Source organism: Danio aesculapii, chromosome 2, assembly GCF_903798145.1.
Source record: "Danio aesculapii chromosome 2, fDanAes4.1, whole genome shotgun sequence".
NCBI lineage: Eukaryota > Metazoa > Chordata > Actinopteri > Cypriniformes > Danionidae > Danio > Danio aesculapii.
In genome coordinates, this window is record NC_079436.1 from 19537090 (window position 1) to 19557578 (window position 20489).

The 20489-nt window shown below is 35.1% G+C and overlaps 1 protein-coding gene across 2 annotated transcripts in view; it reads left to right on the forward strand.

Moving 5' to 3' along the window:
* The window catches only part of LOC130242203 (netrin-G1), a 148950-nt gene that overhangs the window by 106332 nt on the left and 22129 nt on the right, over positions 1–20489 (forward strand). For both annotated transcript variants that reach the window (XM_056474251.1, XM_056474241.1), the window contains exons 5-6: positions 14802–14828; positions 15046–15090. In XM_056474251.1, the coding sequence (XP_056330226.1) occupies positions 14802–14828; positions 15046–15090 (72 nt within the window). The remainder of the gene's footprint in view (positions 1–14801; positions 14829–15045; positions 15091–20489) is intronic.

A 20489-nucleotide genomic window follows, 5' to 3' on the forward strand; every position in this document is an offset into this window, starting at 1 on the left:
CCACTGAAGCTAAGCAGGACTGTTCCTGGTCAGTACCTGGATGGAAGACCACATAGGAAAGCAAGGTTACTGTTGGAAGTGGTGTTAGTGAGACCAGCAAGGGGCGCTCAACCTGTGGTCTGTGTGGGTTCTAATGGCCCAGTACAGTAATGTGGACTCAATACTGCTCAGTGAGCATCGGTTTCCGGATAAGACGTCAAACCGAGTCCTGACTCTTTTTGTGGTCAGTTAAAATTTGAGGATGTCCTTCAAAAAAGTGTGAGGTTTAACTCCGGTATCCTGGCCAAATTTGCCCACTGGCCTCTGTCCATCATGGCCTCCTAACCATCCCCATATCATAATTGGCTTCATCACTCTGTCTCCTCTCCACCAATCAGCTGGTGTGTGGTGTGCGGTCTGACACAATATGGCGGCTATTGCATCATCCAGGTGGATGCTGCACACTTGTGGTGGATGAGATTCCCCCCAAAAATGTGTAAAGTGCTTTGAGTGTCCAGAAAAGAATTATTATTATTAATATTTTACAATCTACTATTTTACTGTGTTATTGATTAAAGAAATGTCACCTTGCAAAATGTCTTTCATAAACATTTGATTTCCAACGTTATTATTTTTTACTATCTTTTTTTTTTTCTCCACTGTTGCCTAAAAGTACTCCTGGTTTTAAGCTGAAAACATTGTCTTTTTGGTGTTTCTCTCAGCCTATGAGAGCTGGGAGTGAGCATCTTCTTTAGCTTCATCTTGGCATTGAGCAGTGGCACATCTGTCAAGTTCTCGGCCCAAGGCAGGGGGCTCATTGCCCTAATAAATCTAATGAAGTCAGTAACTGTAGCTCAGGGACGGCGAGAGGCTCAGTACTGTCCAGATGGTGGGAGGAGACGCCTCTGGCCCCTCAGCACAGGGCCACTCAAAACTGAGTCACTACCATCAAGCACAAGCCATATACTTTTGCAGACACAAGCAGAGGACGTTTTACGGGACGCCGCATGAAGTGCACATTTGGGCTTATGAATATTCTGCTTTGCATTCTCAGCAAGTTACTTCAACCCAAAGTTTGATCAATTATGGCCAAACCCAACTGTAGAATTAAACATTTTGTTAACACTTTCTATGAGTCTGCATACATTATATAATGATTTATAAGCATATTCTTAATGCATTTTATAGTGCATGTCTAATGCTTTATAGATTTAATTTACTATATAAATTGTGTTGATTCTTAATGCTAACGACAAACAAACAAATTTTCAACAAGTTAAACAAATATTCTTAATTCATTATAATTTATGCATAATGCATCCGTGTGTGCAAATGTCTAATAATGCGAATTTAAATGTACCATTGTTTTTTTTCAAAATAATAACAAAATAAGCAATAAATTGCACATAAATAGGAATAACACTTGCATGCAACTGTTTTTCACTTACACTTACTATTCATATTTACACTTCTAAATACAGTTTCTTTGTTTTGTAGCATTGTATTGATGATATATGACACGAGCAGCAGTTCGATATAGCTGTATATTGGCATTTACGCACGCATTCTGAATAACCTTAAAAACCCACCAACTATTCTTAAATAACTGGTTTGTAAATACTGTAATACTTAATTTAGTAATGAAAAATTAATCATTGACAAAGTATGAAAACACATTACACAAGTCAAGAATACAGTATCTGTAGCTGTAGTTATAAACAGCTTACTAACATTTAGAAATGTTTAGTTAATGCTTAACAGACGAATGAATTCACTATTTGCTAATGCTTAATAAATGGTTAGCGTGTAGTTATTACTGAGTGTTACCAAATTTCTTTGTGATATTTTAAAGCTGTTTAAAACAGCAACAACTTTAATATTTAAAGCAGACAAAGAGCACTTATATTATGTGTAACCCTTTAGCATGAGAAACACATATTCACTATTAACTATAACATTTGCCTCAAGCGGCTTATTAACAGATTCTTAGGTAGTTGTTTTAGCAGTTAAGATAAGGTATTTGGGGATTACAGCAGAGAATCTAGCCGCAAAGGTTAAGGCATTAAGTTAGGGTTAAATTACACTGGGGTGTCAAAATTAATAGTTTCTTCAGTGTATCGCGATGCAGACACAGACAATTCGGTATCCGTTCAGCAATAATCATAACCGGTTATTATGTACTGACGACATTTATCTCATATGCGCTATGGGAGGCGAGTATTTACAACGCTCCAACTACTTAAAAAATGCAGAAACTCTGCTCAATTTCACTGCGTGTGTGTGTTTGCTGGACAGTCTTTCACTGACACTTGCAGCAGAAGCCCCTAATTCACTGCGATTCAGAGAATGAAAGCATACTCCATTTCTCTCTCTCTCTCTCTCTCTCTCTCTCTCTCTCTCTCTCTCTTTCACTGTTGCCATTTGACCTGCTGGCATGACTTTTTCTCTCCTCTCGGCTGTTACAGCGATACTTCTGGATACAGACACGAGTGCATGTCTGCAGAGTTTTCTCCACCGTTGTCTATCATGGATCATCTGTGATCGCCGCTGCCGTTTATCAGTGTCACTCATCAGTGAGCAGCGCCAGCGTGTTAGAGCCAATAGCAGCCCTTTCTGTTGAGTGTGTGACCAATCAAAGGGGTGTAAGAAAGAACTCGGTCGACAAGGCTCAGAAAGCGAGTGGGATATTTATATTTGCTATATTGTGTATTTGCTAGGAATGCTCATGTTGTTTAAAGGTACAGTTTATATATATGACTGTTTGTATTTAAAGACAAAATTGTATTACAAATAGTATATAAATATAAATATATTCATACATTTTAATACAAGAATTAATGTGCTATGAAAAAAATATAAAACTGAATGGAAAGCATCGTCAATGCACACTGATGCACAGAGATATCGAATCGAATCGAACCGAATCGATGGCATGATAATCGTAACCGAACCAAACCGTGAGACCAGTGTAGGTTCACAACTCTAAATTACACCCAGGAGGTTGTTATCACAGAATAAAGCCTGACAGGCTTATCAGCTGTTTTATAAGACTGAAGGGCTTGAAAATGAATAGTGTATTAATTATTTAATTAAGGGCAAAGCTGACAGAAACTAAAAGTAAAGCTGATGAAGCACACAATAACATGTGAAACGCAAAGCTAACAAAAACTAAATCTTTTCAATGAAGCATATACTTTCCTATTGGTCATTCACAAAAACAGTGACAAAACACAGTCAAAAACCATGCTGTGACACAAGCAAATACATATGAATGGGGATATAAATACTGTACATGCATATGAAAACGTAGTGCTATATACATTTCTGGAGATTGCAAATTATGTAGCCAGAAGTACGTATGGCTGCATTTTGTCTTTAAAATTAGCACTATGGGGCGGTATGACACTGTTCCTTCTCGCGCATACCAGCTGACCGCTTACCTCCATATGGATGGCCTTCCTGCTGTTATCAGTTTGTACAGTTTGCTCGCCATGTACATCGGCGAACTTCAACGAGGTTCGAGTCTGGTGAAGAATGGTTCCAGAAAACGGGCAAGACAAAAACAGAAGCCAAAAAATAGAATAAATCTGTAACTAACAGGGTGAGAATGTGGTAAATCTGAAAACGTGGTAAAAATCAGGTGAGGGCTTTTCTTTTTCTGCATTTATTTTTAAAACTGTCAGTTGCGTTTATGGAAGTGGGTGCATGGGTCAATCGGTGCTTTTAAAAACACTCTTGGCTGGGTTTAGGGAAGGAGGAGGGTGGGTCAGTCGATTGGTCAGTCAGTCATTCAGTCAGTCGGCAGCAGCCTCTGGTGGATTTACGCGAGAAAAGCAGGCGCGAATGGCACTTGCGAGAGAAATTTAAGATCTCAAAATAGTACACAGCACCCTCTGGCAGATTCCTAAAAACAAAAACTGCAAAAAAAAGTACCCCCTGGGACGTATTTGCCGCACTCCAGAAATGTAAATAGTGGTACATTTTCAGATTGTGCTTGGATTGATTGTCAGTCTGTGCAGTTGTTTTTGACTGTTTGATGCCATCTTGAGTGCATAATGTGTATGTTAGTGTATGCTCCATTCAGACAGTTTTGTTCCTGTCAGCTTTCACTTAAACTAAAGTATCATTAAACTATTACAGCTCAAAACCTAACAATGTTTTGTGTGCAGTTTTTTTTTTTTTTTTTTTTTTTTTTTTTTTTTGCAGTTTTGTGGCAATCCGTCTCTCCAGCATGCTTCAACAGTGTGTCTGTCGAGCTCAGCAGGTGGAGAGAAGATGGTCTTTAACGGCTCTTCGCATGCATTCAACCATATGTGTTCATCCGCGAGTTATGTTGTCGTTTGGGAAATGCATTCTACAGTAGATCTTAAGAAAACAATGTCAAGATAGGAAACTATAGGAAATGCAATCCAAAATAACTTAAATTCAGCAGTATTGTCAGTATTATTGCTTTTGTTATATACACTACTTGATAAAAGTCTTGTCGTCGATTCCAGTTGTAAGAGCAACAAATAATAACTTGACTTCCAGTTGATCTTTAGGAAAAGTGGCAGAAGGTTTTACTGATGAATCATCTGTTGAACTGCATCCCAATCATCACAAATACTACAGAAGACCTATTGGAACCCACATGGAGTGAACCCAAATTTGGTTAAGGAAAAATCATGATTTAGGGGTTACATTCAGTATGGGGGTGTGCGAGAGATCTGCAGAGTGGATGGCAACATCAACAGCCTGAGGTATCAAGACATTTGTGCTGCCCATTACATTACAAATCACAGGAGAGAGAAAATTCTTCAGGTGAATCATACTTCAGCCTCCACATCAAAGTTCCTGAAAGCAAAGAATGTCAAGGTGCTCCAGGATTGGCCAGCCCAGTCACCAGAAATGAACATTATTGAGCATGTCTGGGGTAAGATGAAGGAGGAGGCATTGAAGATTCTTAATGAACTCTGGGATTCCTGCAAGAATGCTTTCTTTGCCATTCCAGATGACTTTATTAGTAAGTTATTTGAGTCATAGTAGAGATGTATGGATGCAGTCCTCCAAGCTCATGGGAGTCATACACAATATTAATTCTTTTTCAACTGCACCATGACTTTGATTCCATACTGTACAATATTTCTATTAAGTGACAAGACTTTTATCTAAGCAAAGTCAGACCTCACTGTCCTAATTAATTAATTAAAAATGAAGGCATGATCATATATTATTTTGGTAAAATAAGCGTAATCTAGAGACCTTTGTTGTTATTAAAGTTATTATTTGTTGATCTTAAAACTTGGATCGGAGACAATACTTTTGTCAGGTAGTGTATTTCATAAGACGATACAAGACTTTATAACATTCTTTATAAGCCAATATGCATGCACTGAGTACCCTTATAATGCATTATAAATATAGGCTTCATAGAAAATGTAGCAAAAATGAAAAAATAAATAAATAAAATAATAATTAAATGAAATAACCCAGCCATTGGGTTTATCAATTTTGAGTTAAAATATCCCAGGGTATTTTTTCAATTGTACACAACAATGCATTGCGTGATCTTTTATGACAATTTTAAATTGAGTGCACCTGAAGTCTGAGCTGCTGTATGAGTATACATACTTTTGAAAGCCTTTAATATCGCTCTAGCTTTTCACCCCTGATATAAAAGCCCCTCATAATGCAAGGGCAAAGCTCAGACTGACAGCCAGTTATTAAAAAACCAATACCGGGGCACATCTGTGCCCAACAGAGAAAACCGAGGACCACCTATATCAAAAGCAATATTAGCATCTGTTTTGGCGAGAAATCCACAACGCAACAGGCTTGCATATGAAATCAAAATAACATTTCTGCCCCTGCAGGTTTGTGAAATCAATAGTCGCGCCGCAAATGAGCACGATGTTCAGCGACACGCCACTTCTCCTACGTGGCTCGTATTACATGAGAGGTTATGAAACATATGGCTCTCGCATAAAGATAAATTTGCTGAAAGTGCAGAATTTAATTAAGCTGTAATGGCTCTCATCTGTCATTAAGTCTTCTGCTGTAATCACAAGGGCGATTTATCTCCATGTTCAGATTCATAGGCAGGAGGCTCCTCGTGCTGATATATAGTGTTGTGTGACCCCGTGTCTAATAATTCAGCAGGAAATGAAATCCATGTCTTTGTCTGGTGGGATGGGCTTGGAGAAGCAGGAAGGAACATTTCGTGTGAAAGCAAAAGTGTCCTGCTGTGCCTTTACACCTGCACCACACTGCCAGACAGAGCAGAGCAGACGAGACGAGATGAGAGGAAAGCTCTAGGTATAAAGTGGGATTTTTTTGGGCACATCATGTCTGGGTTACTAATGGGTGACGTTTAAATTTTTTAGCAGCATCAAAATTTGCTACACTCCAAAAAACAGAAACAGGTTTCACTAAGAAATTGCTGTTAAATTTGTCAAAGATCTACAGTTAAATCATGTTCTATAGCATATCTTTTACAGTTTAATTATTACGGTTGAGAAATTAGTAGTATAATATAAAATACATTTTAAATTTGTAGTAAGTTTGCTTATAAACTTTGACACACAAAGCTTTATTCACTTAATTGTAAATTTCATTTGATTTGATTGATTTGATTTATTTCGAACAGAAAAATCATACACAAAACAAATATTTAAACATAATACATTTAAACAAGGTCGAAATGAAGCAGGATGAAGAACAAGCTTATTATTTGTCCCACCCCATTACTACACACATCATTGGTCTATTACGTCAACTTATTTCTTCTGTTACTAATCTCTTCTTTTTGCAGGAGCTTTAGATGAGACATGTTTTATCCTTTTGGCATCTTTGACATATTGTATGTTTGATTCCATTTGTACATTTACATTTTATAACAGACCAAAAAATACAAATAAATACATTTGATTAATATATATATATATATATATATATATATATATATATATATATATATATATATATATATATATATATTATATATATATATATATATATATATATATATATATATTTGTGTATAACATATGTATAATATTTTTGGTTTGTTTTGATTAGATGTTTGGTAGATTTAGAATATGAAATAATTAGGTGTAGTTATATGGATCACCACAGAGCAGTAGTGTAATCAAAACCTGCCTGGAACTACTTTAGCTGTGTGTTTACCTGGAAATAATTACACATCTTTGAACTTTGGCCAATCAGAATCAAGAACTGTTCAAGAACAGTTTTTAAAAAATGGTTTTCATTTGTACTTTAGCAAATTTTTTGTCTATTAAATTACACTTTGAATAATATTCTATATAGTAAGCTGCTTTGCGGCACGGTGTCTCAGTGCTTAGCACTGTCACCTCACATCAAAAAGGTCACTGAGTCCCAGCTGGGTCAGTTGGCATTTCTGTGTGTTTTCCCCATGTTGCTCCCCGAGTGCTCCGGTTTCCCCCACAGTCATACAAAGTAAGCTACTTTCTATACTTCAAGTAAACTTTTGCTTTTCGTTAAAATATCACCCACTTATAGATCTATATATATATATATATATATATATATATATATATATATATATATATATATATATATATATATATTCATATATATAATATTTTAAATATAATATAACATTTAAATGGATATTTTAAGTACATTACTTTGACAACCCAAAAAAGTAATGAACTCAGGATTAACATTGAAACTACCAGAATTCTATATAACTTCTAGATATAGTTCATATAAAACTGTACAAATTGAATTTGTATCACATCATATTTACAAGTTATTTGCCTAAAAATACAATATGATTTTGTAATAGAGCTTATAATTGTGTATGAGTTACTATAACACCCCTGAAGAAGCATAGTACCTCACTTTGTCCAGCAAGTGGGAGAGCAAAGTTTTTTTCACCACAGTGAAAATGCTGTTTTTGAAAGTTTGAAAAGTATGTCTGAATTAAAGTTGTGGTTTTGCTATTGTTAATATAATGTTGCTAGAAAACAGAGGCAAGCATATTTAAAGGAACAAGAAAAAGAAGCAGATGCTGAAATGTTTTTAGCCAATTTGACCATTATAACCATTCAATGTAAAAATACTCATAATATTTTTGTGATTTGTTAGAATGAAATATACACACTTTAGCAAAAGTCAAAGTAAAAAGTCATATTTTAACAATGTAATTGATTTACAAAATTGTAAATATGTACTATATTTATTTCAAATTTACCTGAAGTTTACTTGTTTTTGTAAGAGACGTTCCATGTAATTGCTCATTATATTTTTCTGTTTGTGCCTATCCAGTTGCTTATTAAAATAGTCAAATGTCATCCAGTTTCTCTGTTTCTTAGCATTTAATTTCTGTAAATTTTGTCAAACTGCAATTTAACATCCTGCAAGTCAAGATGTAGGAAATTTGATTGAAATTCCAGCTCATGAGGCCAGCAGATTTCAATTCATGAAATTCACCCTCATGAATGTACGTTCTGTGTAATATATACAGTTGAAGTCAGAATTATTGTCCCCCCTTTGAATTTATTTTTATTTTTTAAATATTCCCAAAATTATGTTTAACAGAGCAAGGAAATTTTCACAGTATGTCTGATAATATTTTTTCTTCTGGAGAAAGTCTTATTTGTTTTATTTCGTCTGAAATAAAAGCAGTTTTAAATTTTTAAAAACCATTGTAAGGTCAAAGTTATTAGCCCCTTTAAGCTATATATTTTTGAATATCTACAGAACAAGCCATCATTATAAAATAACTTGCCTAATTACCCTAACCTGCCCAGTTAATCTAATTAACTTAGTTAAGCCTTTAAATGTCACTTTAAGCTGTATAGAAGTGTCTTGAAAAAAAGTATCTAGTAAAATGGTATTTACTGTCATCACGGCAAAGATAAAATAAATCAGTTATTAGAAATGAGTTATTAAAACTATTATGTTTAGAAAATCCTTTCTCCGTTAAACAGAAACTGGGGGAAAAATAAACAGGGGGGCTAATAATTCTGACTTCAACTATATATATATATATATATATATATGTATATATGTGTGTGTGTGTGTGTGTGTGTGTGTGTGCGTGTGTGTGTGTGTGTGCGTGTGCGTGTGCGTGTGTGTGTGTGTTAAACTGATCACATTGCTTCATGCACAAATGTCACATTAGCATTGCATACAGCAGCATTCTCTACATAAACAACCGCAGCAAACGCCTGAAAACTGATTGCGCATGTGTGCTGGCTTTAACCAGGCATATCCGTAAGATCTTGATCTCATGCGCGCAGAGGAGGATTTTCAATTCGGTGCTCTTGTTGTACCCCATGTGGGAAGAACAGGTGCTTGAGGAGCCAAGAATTATGTGCGTTTGGTACTTTTGTGATAAATAAGATGTGTGTTGGTTTAATCAATGCGCACTGAGCTCATCTACCAGCTGTCCTCTTCTGCCTGTTTTCTAGACTTGTCATTCATAGTTCAGGTGAGCAGAATGCACAATTAGCCTTGAGTCGCTAATGCTGTAATGAGGCCTATGATGTGCTGTAAAAACTCAAGAGTCTTTTGGGGGATAAACCTAAGTGGTGATGCAATATCATTGTTGACCCTTGTGAAAGAGAGGGGTGCTTAATTCCATTTATTGTGTTGTTTTTTTAACGTGCTTAGAATATTTTGTGTAAATTATTTAAAGGGATAGTTCACCCCCTTAAAAAATTATTTATTAACCTTTCACTTTTTCAAAACCTATTTGAGTTTTTCATCTGTTAAAGGTCCCATGAAATTAAAATAAAACATTTTAGATGTTAGTTTCAGTCTTTTAGTTTTAAGCATATCTATAAGCGAATGTGCTCCAAAACAGTGACGAAATTCACGCTTAGAAAAAATAAACCTGATATAAACATCCAAAGATAGCAGTTTGTCACTTCCACCTAAATTGATCAAAAAAATTTTAAAAAATCATGTCACCTTATACTTCAATTTTTCATCACATCTGACCAATCAAATGCTCTCTAGTATCTGACATGCCACTCCCCCTTCAAGACGCTTCTCATTTGCTTTTCATTTGATGCTCTTGACCTCAAGCACTCTCACTGGCAGAGCTGTAATAAAAACAAAACTCTATTGGCTGTTTTTTTTAAAGGGGAGGGCTACTTTATGCCCCACCGTCTCTTCACTTTTCAGTTGAGATTACATCAGACATTGAATAAAAAATGCACATTTCAAAGCACTTTCATGGGACCTTTAAACACACACACACACACACACACACACACACACACACACACAAAGCTATTTAGAAACATGCTGGTAGCTGGCACCCATTGACTTCCATAGTATTTGTATTCCTACTGTGGAAGTCAATGGGTGCCAGAAACCATCTAGCAACATTTTCTTTGTAGATATTGAATTGATATGAAACAATTAATATCACTGATCCAAAAACAATCAGCAGTGATCGCTTCACCAACTGCCAACGGGTTTAAAAATTAATAAGTATAAAACAGACACTCATCAACTGACTATGCAGTTATTGACAACAACAGAAAAATTTAAAGAAAAAAAACGCTCAAGTGACATTTCTGCAGTGTTAAAAATGCTTTGGTGGGCATGCATCATATAACCACATACATGATGACATTATTTTTATTTTTGGGTGAACTATCTCTTTGAGCTGAGCCAATAGAGGCAAAATTTGAGTCATAATACATATTTTCTCTCTTACTTTGCCATAACACTCCACTTCAGCAGCACTTGCATATACAAAACTCATATCTTGAAAAGATTTACAAAGGAATATGTTTATAGATAATATGCCTAATTATTACATTTTAATCTACTTTTTTTAATCTGGCTCTAATTTATGAATTCCCTTTGTAAAACAAACTGATTCTAAAAAAAGGTGTTTCCCAGGGTTGGGTTGCGGTTGATAGGGCATCCAATGCGTAAAACATTTGCTGGATAAGTTGGCGGTTCATTCCACTGTGGCAACCCCTGATTAATAAAGAGATTAAGCTGAAAAGAAAATGAATGAATACAGTTAAAATCAGAATTATTAGCCCCCCAGTTTATTTTTTCCCCTAGGATTATAAATGTTTACCTTAATGAAATAATGCATCATTTACATATATTAAATATAACATTTTAGAAAACTAGTGCATTCTTAACTGTGTATATTATGTAGACTTTATGACAGCATACTAAAGTGCACTTCTTTTTCACAAGGGAGGTCAAGCATTGTAAAAGCCTGGAAACTATAACACAGGGGAATTCATGAAGTGTAAAGCAGCTCGGCGTCTGTGGTTTTGCAGTTGTTTCATGCTGAGATATTCAGTGCTGTTCTTCTTTGTCCTGTAGACTGACTGGAGAACAGTGTGTAGGTGCACCGCTTCGAAATGTCAGGCCTGTCATAATAGTTGATGGTTGAAAATAACAACATAAAAAAGAATCTGATGGATATAAAAGTCAAATCATTTATTAAAATGTGTGCAAACAAACTGCACCACTGATTAATGAATAGCAAATAACATAAAACACTCTAATGTACTCTGGCAGTTAACAGAGAGAGCGACACAGTTTGAAGACAAACACACACTGTGCTTATACTAACATTTGCAGTTATTTGAAATGAATATTTTCATTTCAACTCATTATTTACTGTTAGAAAAACTGAAAGATGAAGTATACAAAATAGGGTTATTTCATTATTTGATGACTTAACTATTGTTCTAAATGTAATGCTTTGCCGTGGATGAAATAATGGGCTCTATTTTAACGATATAGGCGCAAAGACTAAAGCACATGGCGCAAAAGCATTAAGGACATGCACAAAACCACTTGTGCTATTTTAAGAACAGTAAAATATGCTCTGGTCTTACAGCTCTTACAAAAACATAACTGTAGTAAACTGAAGTAAAACTGCAGTATAACTGCAGCACAACAGCAGTATATAGAAGTATAACTGCAGTAAAATAAAGTACAATTGCAAAATTGCAATACAATGAAGTTCAAACACAGTTCAAATACAGCACAATAAAGTTCAACAGCAGTAGAAGTTTTAGTAAAAACAAGTAAACTCCATCTTTACTGCACTTGTGCTGTAGTTAAATATGCCAATGGTGTGGTAAGAACTGTACAGCACTTGTGTTCCAAGGGGTTTGTTCATTAACATCTTCATCTTAAATTGTTCTTCAACATCTTCATCTTAAAAAAAACAATACTGCAGTTTTTTTTAAAGAAATACTGCAGTTTTAGTTAACTCCTGAAAAGTGCAGTCTTTGGACATAAAAAATGCATTATTTAAATGTATTGCAGCATTACTGCAATACAACTGAAGTACTACTACAGTACAATGCAGTACAACTACTGCAATTCAACTGAACTACTACTACAGTACAACTACTGCAATAGTACTGAAGTGATACTACTACTATAACGCAGTACTGCTACAGCAATGGTACTGAAGTACTACAACTACCATATTGCAGCACTGCTACTGCAATACAACTGAAGTACTTCTACAATACAACTGCAGTACAACTTCTACTTTTCCTGCTAGGTAGGCAAGTTTCCAAATGAGGTTTAAGTACTTCAGTTATATTGCTGAAGTACTACCACAATGTATTGTATTGCACTTTTCAGAATTAAAACTACAATTCTGCAATACATAATAAAACTAAAAGTGCACTTTTAATACTTATGTACCTAAGTGCAATTAATTGTTTAACATGTATTGCAGTAGCAGTACTGCATTATAGTAGTTGTAGTACTTCAGTACCATTGCAGTAGTTGTACTGCATTATAGCAGTGGTATCACTTCAGTACTATTGCAGTAGTTGTACTGCATTATAGTTGTATTATCACTTCAGTACTATTGCAGTAGTTGTACTGTGGTTGTACAGTGAGAGTAATTCAGTTGAATTGCTGTAGTTGTTCTGCATTTATACTGTAGTAGTACTAAAGTACTATAGTAGTACTTAATACGTGTCCAAAAAACTGCACTTTAAAAAGTCATTTTTAAAAACTGCAGTAATTTTTTGTAAGGGAATAAATACTACTGCTAATAATAATAACATTAAACAAAAGCAAGTTGTCGTGAATAAACTGAAAAAAGCCCCCGAGGTGAAGGCATAGAGGCAGTGGTTTTTATATTTATGTCAAAAATAATAATTTTTGTAATATTTTAATCCTTAATTCTTTTTCACTTGTAAAGATAGTTCTGTATTGCTGTACATCCTGTATGTTTTAAGCAATGTGTAAGGGTGCACAACTAATGCGCTCTGCACTGGACTTTAGACCTGCTTTCAGCTGCGCCTTAACACACCTCTTTTCTAGACCGGAACACCCATGAGTCCACAAAGGGGTGCAAATGGATTTGCTATTTAAACAACGTGGTGGAAAATGAAGCTTGCGCTGGTCTGAACATAGAAACACGTCTTGTGCCTTATTGCGCCAGGTGTATGATAGGACCCCATGTGTTCTCAATGTGTATTATACACTGTTTGGAGTTTATTGCTATTTCTTAGTAATTAATTATGAACATCGTGAAAATTAATAGTGACAATTATTTGTACACTTTGTGTGCAACTTTTCAATTAGTGTACTATTTTAGTTGTTATTATTAGTATTATTCTGTAAATAAACTGTAACAATTGTAGAGAAATTAAATTAAAAATAAAGCAAAAAGTAATATTATACAAATTATGTTATCTTTAGACATTTGATTATCTTTTGACTATATTTTTTAAATTAATGAAAAGTTAAAATTATTTATTTATTTATTTATTTATTTATTTATTTATTTATTTATTTGTGTTGTTTATATAATTCCAACTGTTTCTATCATGTGTAATTCTGATTGGTGGACAAATTCCAAAATACTTTATTAATAAAATCTAACAACTGTATCACAATATTATAATATAAAAGAATGATCTCTTTTCTGCCATAACCAAAAGAACAAAAGTTTGTGAGAATCTGCCCTGTTGTTCTACTCACACATTTTCTAGGCCCTGTTTCCATCTTGTATTTACATGCATTTTCACTGATTCAATTACAAGTGGTTAAGATACATTACGTTTTCTACCTCAACATCCATCTGTGACCATAGTTTTCAGACACTTGTCCATCTTATTTTATCAAGCTATCTTTTTATCTTCATTTTATTTACATCACTTTTGCAGGAGCACGCAAAATGTAATCTGTGTGTCTTGGTCTGAATAAATTGTAAAGATGTACTTCCTCAAATTCCCATTATTTATTTATTTATTTGTTTATATAATTCCAAATGTTTCCATCGTGTGTAATTCTGATTATTGGACAAATTCATTATTCATTAATAAAATGTAACAACTGTATCACAATATTTATGAATGAATAAATGAATGTAAGTATGACTGAATTTGTGTATGTATGTATGTATGTATGTATGTATGTATGTATGTATGTATGTATGTATGTATGTATGTATGTATGTATGTATGTATGTATGTTAAATCAAACACATAAATCTTAACAACCACAAGTCCAACTGATCAGAACAGGAGGAAATAATCCTCATTGTTGTGTCCTGCCAATGCAAGTGAGCTCTTTGAAACAAACAAGTGTTTTGGCTTCAGTTTTGTCAATGCCAGTGTTGATGCCGTGGCACACAGAACTGCTCATTACAATCAGACAGTGCCCAGAATTATATGAGCTGATATGATTATTGTTGTCTACACAATATCTGATGTTCATCTGCAAGCATGAAGCTGTAAAGCAAAGTTACCACAAAATTTGACTTTAACTCCCAGAAAAGCTTCTTTAATTGTATCTTAATCAATGCTAACCTGACTTTATTTCTTTTCCTGCAGGTATCCCAAGCAATTCTGGTAACTCTGGTGAGTTATTCTGTATTGAACTTCATTTTTATCTCATATATTTAATATTCATAAGGTTCTTTTATATGTAAAGTACTAATATTATCAAATATTTAAACAAGCTGATTAGAAATCTGCTGATGAAATAGACAGAATGGCTCAATAGCATTTGAACATAATAGACTATTAAATAATATTGAATAAAATATAATAAATATTACTTATTTTTTTCATCAAGGTCGGCCAAATGCCTCTTCACTTGGAGCTGCAAACCGAAATCAAGGTAAGACTTTCTCAAATGCCTGTAAAACAACTAGCCACAGATTTCTCTTTCCAGCTTTTGTGTCCAAACCCTCAAACTAACAAAACGCCTTTGTTTGTTTCTGCTTTGATCTCCTCCATAATTATTTCAATCTCAGCAGACTGTCCAAGAAACTATTTGGTATGACTCATTGTCTGCAGTTTGTTTGCTATTCAGTTGTTGACGACAGTGAAATGTTTATAATCAGAAAACTAAAAGTTGGCACATCCAAAGGCCCAGCATGGTCATGAACTGTGATCTGATCGCTGCTAATATTTTTTCGTGAGTGATAAAATATACAACAGATGGTCCAGGAAAGCTTAAGGATGAACTAAAAGCCACACAAGTCATATTTTGATTTCATGGAGTCTTAAGAAAAGAGGATTGAAAAACTGAAGGCTTCTCATTTTCAGAATCCCTGCTGATTGTGAGTGACAGAGACTGATCTCTTTTCTGTCATAACCAGAAGAACAAAAGATTGTGAGAATCTGCCATGTTGTTCTACACACACATTTTCTAGGCCGTGTTTCCACCCTAACAAGCATTTTCAGTGATTTAACCACAAGTGGCCATTAGTTTTCAGATTTTGTCAAGACTCGTCCCACTTGCTTTATCAAGATCACTTTTGCAGGAGCACTGGGTGTGATGCATAAATACTAGTAAATTAATAAACCCATGTTGCGCCGCTTGGAAAACACACTAAGGAAAAAGATGTAAATGACATCTGTGTGTCTTGGTCCAAATAAAGGCTGATTTATACTTCAGGACCAAGCACACGCGTATGGCCTGGCGAAGCCTTCACGCGGTCACCTTGCCCTCAACGCGTCTGACTCACACCGCTCAAAAAGTTGAACTACACGTCGCAACGACACGTACCGCAAGTTCTGTTATTGGTCGGCTTGGTAGCTAAAACGAGTGTGGGCGGTGCTGAGAGCCTTAAGCCCCGATGAGTGTTGAGTCCCGTGAAGGACTTGTGTTTACCTTATGTTTAAAGGTGTTGCACATCCACTGATTTCCGCCTCTGAAAGAGCGAGTTTGAGCTACTTGTATCTAAGCTCTTTGCTTGTACATTAAGGTAGCGTTCAGAAAACAAAACACCCATGAAGAAACTCTACACAGAGGAACATAAAAACCTACTGCCAGCTAGCGTTTCGGAAGTGTTACTGCAGAGCAACACAAACAGCACACAGAAGTATAAATGCATGACTACAAACAAGGCAGGCGCCGTGGGTCACGGCAATCACTTGACGCAGAAGTATAAACCAGCCTTTAATTGTTAAGATGTACTTTCTCAAAATTCCCTAATATCCACAGGTCGGTACAAGGAGGGTACGGTGCTTGGTTTCTTGATAACAATGTATCTTCGCTCTTAAGAGATTTCTCAATGTGCAAGGCAATGAAAAATGTATGTAACATGAATGAAATCGAGATTTATTAAAGCTGCGATTATTATGCACATCTTGGCCCAATCCCAATTCTACCCCTTAACCCTTCCCCTTACCCCTTGTTGTAAAGAACACGTCTGGTCCCACCCCCGGAGAACCGTTAATCTATATTGATCAATGATTGGCTCCTTTATTTGAAGACGGGGCTTCTCCTCTAGAGTGGCCATATTAACTGTTACACCCATTCAATCCTATCTTAGTGACAGTAGCTATGTTTCCATCCACCAATTTTTATTCACATTTTTGATATGGCCTAAAAAATAGTTGATGGAAGCGCCAAGATGTTTATAAATTTAAAAAATGTGCAGAAAAAACATACAGTATGCGCATAACTATGTTAGTAGGATAAACTTTTTATTCGATATGAAAAGATGCGCATAAACTACGATGGAAACACTTTTACCAAACACATTCCAGTATGTGCATTAAAAACAGTTATGTGATTTTGTAATAAGAGATCATGTGATATAAAAATGTGAATGGACAAACCAGCAGGCTGAGCACATTGTAAAACATCTGAAATGTTGTTTTGGTCTTTCTAATATGCCTTAACCATTTCAGTATCAGTGTTATTATATTATTATTGACCTCCAGAATTGTCAAGAGCATCTGTGCTCTGCATCTCACCTTCAAACGCCACCACCCTTTCATTGCATTTCTTCTAAGTTGCAAGCAAGTGGCAACCTCCCTCGGGAAGTCAATACGGAAGTAACTAACACTGCATTTCATCGACTTGCCTTTGGGGGCTGGCTCCAGGAAATCCAGATGTTTTCTGACTGCAATGGTAAATTAGTCAGTTATACAGCTGATAAATACATGTTTACAGCTTGGTACAAACGATGGTTTTGGTGCATAGAGCTAATATTACCCTTCATGACAACTGTGAGGGGGTGAATTTTTTTATAACTCATCCATTTCATTTTTATTAAGTTATATTAAGTCTGCATAATTAAGGGCGTTGACCACTTGAGTGACAGGAAGGTCTCGCTGTCTGCTGTTTCGTCACCTCAGTTAATTCCAGCTGATTAGCCGCTGTACTTGACATATACATCGCATTTTTGTCTTGTTTTATGTGGCTTTACACAGTCAATTGCCTTTTTAGAAGTATTTCCTACAATTATCAGATAAAATGGCAAGCTGTGTGCACTTAATTGTGCTCACAAACCATTCCAACTGTCTCCATTTCCCAGGTGAGTGAAATTATATACTTATATACCATATCTATAAATTTATTTGTTTCATTTAGGATAATTTATCTTTAGACCTGTAATGCACTACAAAATCTGTCAGATTGATTAGCTGTATGCTATAAAACAGTCATCTGAAACGTTGTCAAACAGTGTTATGCCTGGATTTCATAAATAGCCTTGCATTTACTAACACAGACTATATTTGAAGTATTTGGATGTAATTCGCACTTTCCTCCTGTAGAAAAACGTCATAAGAACAATGTTTAGTGGCTCAGTGTATTACAACAGTGTTTTTAAAAGACTAAACACTTCATTGATATAGTGTACAACTAAGCACATGTGGTCAGAATACAAACGAGTTGCAGGTAATGAAGTATTAAGCATTTCTCCTAAAGAAAATCCCGTCTAAGCAAAATGCTACCAGGCGTTTGTAGCTCCTCTCATGCTCCACCTCTTTGGTCACCCCCGGTGGGTATGATGATGCGTGAACAAAATGGTGACGGTTGGCCACGCCTACTTGTTGCTTCTTTTGCGGTCTTTAGAAACCTATGAATGACATCACAAATACTACGTTCATATCTTTTACAGTCTATGGGTGCAAGTCATTTATTAAATGAAGAAAAGATTCACGCAGCTTCTCCTACCTCTGTAAATTCCATTTTTACTTTTGATATTTGGTGGCAGTTAATCAGCAAGTGACGATTTTGTTCTCTTTGACTACATGGATGGCAACGCTGCTTTATTTACATGTCTTATATGCAATATTCCAGTTGTGCGCATAAGTTTAATTCACATCTTTAGATTGAAACATAGCTATTGTGTATTTTATAGTCTTTTAACCCTGGCAGAGCTGTGATATTAATAAAAGGGGGAGGAGCTACTCTATGTCCCACCCTGTCTACATATTGCAGTTTAAATAAGTTATGCATAAGAAATGCCTACCAGAAATGTCTGGTTTTTGTGCACATCAGTGAATTATTATTTTTTCCTGTATATATATTTTCTACATTAGTAGCATTTCATTTATACTATATATGCATTTCTTTTGTTGTATTTAGTTAGTTAGTAAGTCAGTTAGTTAGTTTTCTGTCTTTTAAATTTTTTCACGTATAAATGTATTCTTAAAAAAACTATACAGTGTAAAATAAAATACAATTAAAACCTTTAATTATAATCACACTGAATTTGAATAAATTGAAGACATTAAAATCAATTGTACAATCTTTTTTTTTTCAATCTACTTAGATATACAATGCTGTTTGGAAATCCAATCATCCAGTTGTGATCAGATTGAAGAAAATACTTCTTAATATGAAATGTAAACAGGGCAGTAGATCGAAATCTTCTCTTTGTAAGCAGTGAGCAGACTGCTGTAGGTGTTTCATGATGACCTCCTCAATATCAGGGTCTTCTGATAACCTTTCAGTGTAATTACTCTCAAGTATCTGATTCTTCTGCCTGTCCTTCTGCCTGTCTCTCTGAAAGAGAAAGAAGTGAAGGAAAAAAATTAAAAGGCCATAAGTTTAATGTATGAGTAATGATTTCAGATAACTTGAGATCATCTCTTTTACAGATAAAAGCAGTGGAGCTTCATCTCTTACGGAGATGAAAGCAGTGGAACTTCTTATTAACGACAGTATAAGAAAGATTTTTTAAAAATGTACTGGAAGGAAACAATGATAATTGGAAAATAAGCAATCTGTGCGTTTGAGATTTATGAGTTAGAAAGTAGTTAGTGTTGTGCTACTTACTGAAAAATAGTACCTAGTTACAGTTACTAGTTGCTTCATTTAAAAACTAACTCAATTACATTATCGATTACTTACGCCAAAAAGTTACTGTTAAATTACTGTTGAAAGTAATTTTTAAGTTTCTTTTCCAAAGAATATTTTAAAGCCCCCATGAATGCCCTTATAACATCACTCAAGTGCTGCATAGAGAATGCACTGTTGATCAGCTTCTCAGTTCAATAATTTGCATCCTCACAGCTAAAACACAAAACAGACTTAAACAAAAAGTCATTTTTAAACACTTATTTATTTAAGTCAGAACAGCAGCACAGATATGAAATGTGATAAACCAGCTGAATAGTATATGCAGAAACAAAAAAACCAAAAACTATAGTTGCTTCAGCATCATAAACGTTTATATTTAACCCTTAAACATGTTCTTTCACAGCTTGAGTATGAAATCTAGCAACAGCACAACAAACACAAAACCTTTGTGAAGTAAATAAATGAAAGAAATCTGAATTATCATTCAGAATCCATTTGGTGAATCTCAGCACCAAAAAGCTGCTATTATAGACAACCAAAAATGTTCTGCATTTTAAACAAAACAAAAACATGAAATGAAATTTATGAGCAATTTTTCAACTAACCAATTAAACGTGGAATGTCAGCTACTTATGAAAAGTAAGCTGTGTATATTCATGTTAAAGGGCACCTATGGTGAAAAAGCTTTTCAAGCTGTTTGGACAGAAATGTGTGTAAGTATAGTGTGTAAACTGTCATATTGGGGTGAAATAAACACACCCAGTCCTTTTTTTTTTCAAATTTAACAACATAAAAACGGTGGACTAATTGGAGCGGTTTTCAGATCGACCGCAACTGTGCGTAGGAGAGCGGTCCCCCCGCCCACCAATATTGATTGACAGCTGCACGTATTAACATGTCCGGTAGTCACATGTATAATCATATAATCAAGACAGGACGAGCGCAAAGCAGCCGGGAAAAAAAGGTCTGTT